We start from the raw sequence: 4,998 nt of genomic DNA on the forward strand, positions 1-4,998 counted from the left end.
ACAGAGTAGAACATCTGGCTATTGTTATACACCACAGAGTAGAACATCTGGCTATTGTTATACACCACAGAGTAGAACATCTGGCTATTGTTATACACCACAGAGTAGAACATCTGGCTATTGTTATACACCACAGAGAAGAACATCTGGCTATTGTTATACACCACAGAGTAGAACATCTGGCTATTGTTATACACCACAGAGAAGAACATCTGGCTATTGTTATACACTACAGAGTAGAACATCATCCTCTCACATGTTGCCCAAACTAAGAAGTAGTGGAGTTTCTGGGGCAGGTGTAGGCCACATGTGGAGTTTCTGGGGCAGGTGTAGGCCACATGTGGAGTTTCTGGGGCAGGTGTAGGCCACTTGTGGAGTTTCTGGGGCAGGTGTAGGTCACATGTGGAGTCTCTGGGGCAGGTGTAGGTCACATGTGGAGTTTCTGGGGCAGGTGTAGGTCACATGTGGAGTCTCTGGGGCAGGTGTAGGTCACATGTGGAGTCTCTGGGGCAGGTGTAGGTCACATGTGGAGTCTCTGGGGCAGGTGTAGGTCACATGTGGAGTCTCTGGGGCAGGTGTAGGTCACATGTGGAGTCTCTGGGGCAGGTGTAGGCCACATGTGGAGTCTCTGTGGCAGGTGTAGGCCACATGTGGAGTTTCTGGGGCAGGTGTAGGCCACATGTGGAGTCTCTGGGGCAGGTGTAGGCCACATGTGAAGTTTCTGGGGCAGGTGTAGGCCACATGTGGAGTTTCTGGGGCAGGTGTAGGCCACATGTGGAGTTTCTGGGGCAGGTGTAGGCCACATGTGGAGTCTCTGGGGCAGGTGTAGGTCACATGTGGAGTCTCTGGGGCAGGTGTAGGCCACATGTAGAGTCTCTGGGGCAGGTGTAGGCCACATTTGGAGTCTCTGGGGCAGGTGTAGGCCACATGTGGAGTCTCTGAGCCACGTGTAGGCCACATGTGAAGTCTCTGAGCCACGTGTAGGCCACATGTGGAGTCTCTGAGGCAGGTGTAGGCCACATGTGGAGTCTCTGGGGCAGGTGTAGGCCACATGTGGAGTCTCTGGGGCAGGTGTAGGCCACATGTGGAGTCTACAGCGAGGTGCAGGATGAGACCAGAGAGTCAATAGGAACCACACGTGTCAACACTTACTTCTCAGTTACGCTTACGCAAGTTAATTAAAAAGTGGCATGAGATCTACTCAGCCCAGCGCGCGGGCCCTTGAGACGATGAGACGCGGAAAGCAAATAAGATGGTGTGAACTTATCTGCCGTGAACATGTGTTTAGCGAAGTGAGCAGAGAGGCTTTCCTCTGAGAGTGCCTCACTACACCAGAGTGCCTCACTACACCAGAGTGCCTCACTACACCAGAGTATCTCACTACACCAGAGTGCCTCACTACACCAGAGTGCCCCGCTGCTGCACCAGAGTGCCGCGCTGCTGCGCCAGAGTGCCTCGCTCCTGCGCCAGAGTGCCTCGCTGCTGCGCCAGAGTGTATCGCTGCTGCGCCAGAGTGCCTCACTGCTGCGCCAGAGTGCCTCGCTGCTGCGCCAGAGTGCCTCGCTGCTGCGCCAGAGTGCCTCGCTGCTGCGCCAGAGTGCCTCGCTGCAGCGCCAGAGTGCCTCGCTGCTGCGCCAGAGTGCCTCGCTGCTGCGCCAGAGTGCCTCGCTGCTGCGCCAGAGTGCCTCGCTGCTGCGCCAGAGTGCCTTGCTGCACCACTAGTCGTTACGCAGTCTTAAGTAGGGATCACTTAGCTACTGTGCACCGTATTCTGAGGCCACTGGTCGTCACAGTTGTCAGTAAGTAGGGATCACTTAGCAACTGTGTACGGTGTTCTGAGACCAGTATGGTTGCAACCCACAGGAGTTTGGTGACTCGCACCATCACGAGGCTTCCTAGTGGTCGTCGTGTATAAAGAGAAAGAAGGTTTAGAAGAGGAGAGAAAGGGTGCGCCTAAAGTCATGACCCATCAACAAATGGTCATCTTCCAGCATCGCACTTCTCTCGAAACAATGAATGATCACAATATATTGAGAATATTATAGTCATCCTCAAAAGATATATAAGAAACCAACACTACTGCCTACCTTTTGAGTGAAGGAGGACAAACAAATATATAGCATTAAATAATATCTTTTTAATTACAAGATCTTTAAAAGGAAATAATATTTTTACAAACATTAATGTACTTATTTAAAATAATTTACAGTTTTTAGAAAATTTGTAGATTTCCTGTAAAATCAACTGTTACTTTTGTATAAAAATTTGTAAAATAATTCTCAGAAAAAAAAACATTAATTAATAAAATTGCATGTCCATTTACACTTAATAATAATCATCAAAAATCTTTTTAAGATAATACATAATAATTATATAGTTTAAATACTGGAATTAATTATTGCTCATCAGTAGTTGTTGATTGCTTGGCTAGTTTGAACTGAGATCACCGTCGTCGCTATGTGTAATTAGCTACTGTGTACCACTCTCTGAGCCTAGTAGTCATCATTAAGTGGGGATCACTTAGCTACTGTGTATCGTGTTCTGAAGCCAGTGGGCGTCACTGTTGTCAGTAGGTGGGGATCATTTGGCTACTGTGTATCTTGTTTTGGGGCCACTGGTCGTCACAGTTGTCAGTAAGTGAGGATCACTTAGCTACTGTGTACCGTGTTTTGAGGCCACTGGTCGTCACAGTTGTTGGTTAGTTGGGGTCACTTAGATATTGTGCACCGTGTTTTGAGGCCACTGGTCGTCGCAGTCGTAATTAAGTAGGGATCACTTAACTACTGTGTACCGTTTTCTCAATACAGTGTGGTTGCAACCCACAAAAGTTTGTTGACTCGCACCATCACGAGGCTTCCTAGTGGTCGTCGTGTATAAAGAGAAAGAAGGTTTAGAAGAGGAGAGAAAGGGTGCGCCTATAGTCATGACCCATCAACAAATGGTCATCTTCCAACCTCGCACCTCTTCAAACAATGAATAATCACAATATATTATGAATATTTTAGTAACCGTTTAAAGATAAAGAAAAAAACTAGTGTGTATCTCCTGAGTAAATTATGGCAATCATATAAATAGCATTTATATCATCTTAATTGCAATTAATTTTTAAACAAAATATTAATTCATATAAAAATTAAAAGTATTATATAAAGTTGTGTATAATTCTTAAAGAAACTTTAAAATATCTTAAATACTTATGTCAGTTTTGTATAATAAACAAATAACAAAATTATAAGAAAATTTAACAAAATCATAAGTAGACGTTAATAAATATATTTGTCATAAGTATAATTTGTAAAACTTTTTAGTAGAATATCTAATAATTATAACAGATATATACGTGAATTCATTCTTCATCATAAGTAATTGGTGACTTGGCTACTCTGAACTGAGATCACAATAGTCGGTATGTTTAATTAGCTACTGTGTACTAAGTTCTGAGCCCAGTAGTCATCATTAAGTGGGGATCAATTAGCTACTGTGCACTGTATTCTAAGGTCACAGGTCGTCACACAGTCATCAGTTAGTAGGGATCACCTAGCTACTGTGCACCGTGTTCCGAAGCCAATAGTCTTCACACAGTTATCAGTAAATTGGGATTATTTAGCTACTGTGCACCGTGTTCTCAGGCCAGTGGTCAACACAGTTGTCAGTAAGTTGGGACTAAACAATTAAGTGTGCCTTACTACACCAGAGTGCTTTGCTGCACCCGAGCGCCTCACTGGACCAGAGCGCCTCACTGGACCAGAGCGCCTCGCTGGACCAGAGCGCCTCGCTGCACCCGAGCGCCTCACTAAACCAGAGCGCCTCGCTGCACCAGAGCGCCTCGCTGCACCAGAGCGCCTCACTGGACTAGAGCGCCTCAGTGGACCAGAGCGCCTCGCTGCACCCGAGCGCCTCACTGGACCAGAGCGCCTCACTGGACCAGAGCGCCTCGCTGCACCAGAGCGCCTCACTGGACCAGAGCGCCTCGCTGCACCAGAGCACCTCACTGGACCAGAGCGCCTCGCTGCGCCCGAGCGCCTCACTGGACCAGAGCGCCTCACTGGACCAGAGCGCCTCGCTGCACCTGAGTGCCTCGCTGCACCCGAGCGCCTCACTGGACCAGAGCGCCTCACTGGACCAGAGCGCCTTGCTGCACCAGAGCCCCTCACTGGACCAGAGCGCCTCACTGCACCCGAGCGCCTCACTGGACCAGAGCGCCTCGCTGCACCCGAGCGCCTCACTGGACCAGAGCGCCTCGCTGCACCCGAGCGCCTCACTGGACCAGAGCGCCTCGCTGCACCCGAGCGCCTCACTGGACCAGAGCGCCTCGCTGCACCCGAGCGCCTCACTGGACCAGAGCGCCTCGCTGCACCAGAGCGCCTCACTGGACCAGAGCGCCTCGCTGCACCAGAGCGCCTCACTGGACCAGAGCGCCTCGCTGCACCAGAGCGCCTCACTGGACCAGAGCGCCTCGCTGCACCAGAGCGCCTCGCTGGACCAGAGTGCCTTGCTGCACCCGAGCGCCTCACTGGACCAATGGTCGTCACACAGTCGTAAGTAGGGATCACTTAGCTACTGTGTACCGTGTTCTGAGGCCACTGGTCTTCACAGTCGTCAGTAAGTGGGGATCACCTTGCTACTGTGTAGCTAAGCCGTCCCCCTGCCCGAAACGCTTGCATAAAAGTGGCTTTAGGCATTGTATGTACTAGCTCTATCTATAAGTCCATCAATGTTTGTATCTCACCATGTAAAGTAAAGTAAAAATGTCCAAAGAGCTGGCAAGCAGGGGTTGGAAGAACAGGGCGACGATGCAGAAATCTTGAGCGAGGAACTGGAGACGAGGTGAAGAGGGGAGATGAATGATCGGTGGCCCAACCACCGCGGGTTTGAACTTGAGTAGAGTGAAGTAGGGTTGAGTGGGGCGTCATTTGCAGTACACACAGGGTCCGGGTTCCCAAGCAGCTGGCAGTTGATGGTAGTTGAAGGTTGATTACGTCATTGGTTTACTTCTTT

General features: G+C 49.4%; 1 protein-coding gene across 1 annotated transcript in view; it reads left to right on the forward strand.

The window, feature by feature from the left end:
• Window positions 1-4,542, forward strand: part of LOC123753477 (uro-adherence factor A-like) — a 32,374-nt gene extending 27,832 nt beyond the window's left edge. Inside the window, exon 2 of the mRNA XM_069307243.1 lies at window positions 3,695-4,542. Within this exon, the coding sequence (XP_069163344.1) occupies window positions 3,695-4,542 (848 nt within the window). The remainder of the gene's footprint in view (window positions 1-3,694) is intronic.
• Window positions 4,543-4,998: the final 456 nt, after the last annotated feature.

Source organism: Procambarus clarkii, chromosome 60 (assembly GCF_040958095.1).
Source record: "Procambarus clarkii isolate CNS0578487 chromosome 60, FALCON_Pclarkii_2.0, whole genome shotgun sequence".
Classification (NCBI taxonomy): domain Eukaryota; kingdom Metazoa; phylum Arthropoda; class Malacostraca; order Decapoda; family Cambaridae; genus Procambarus; species Procambarus clarkii.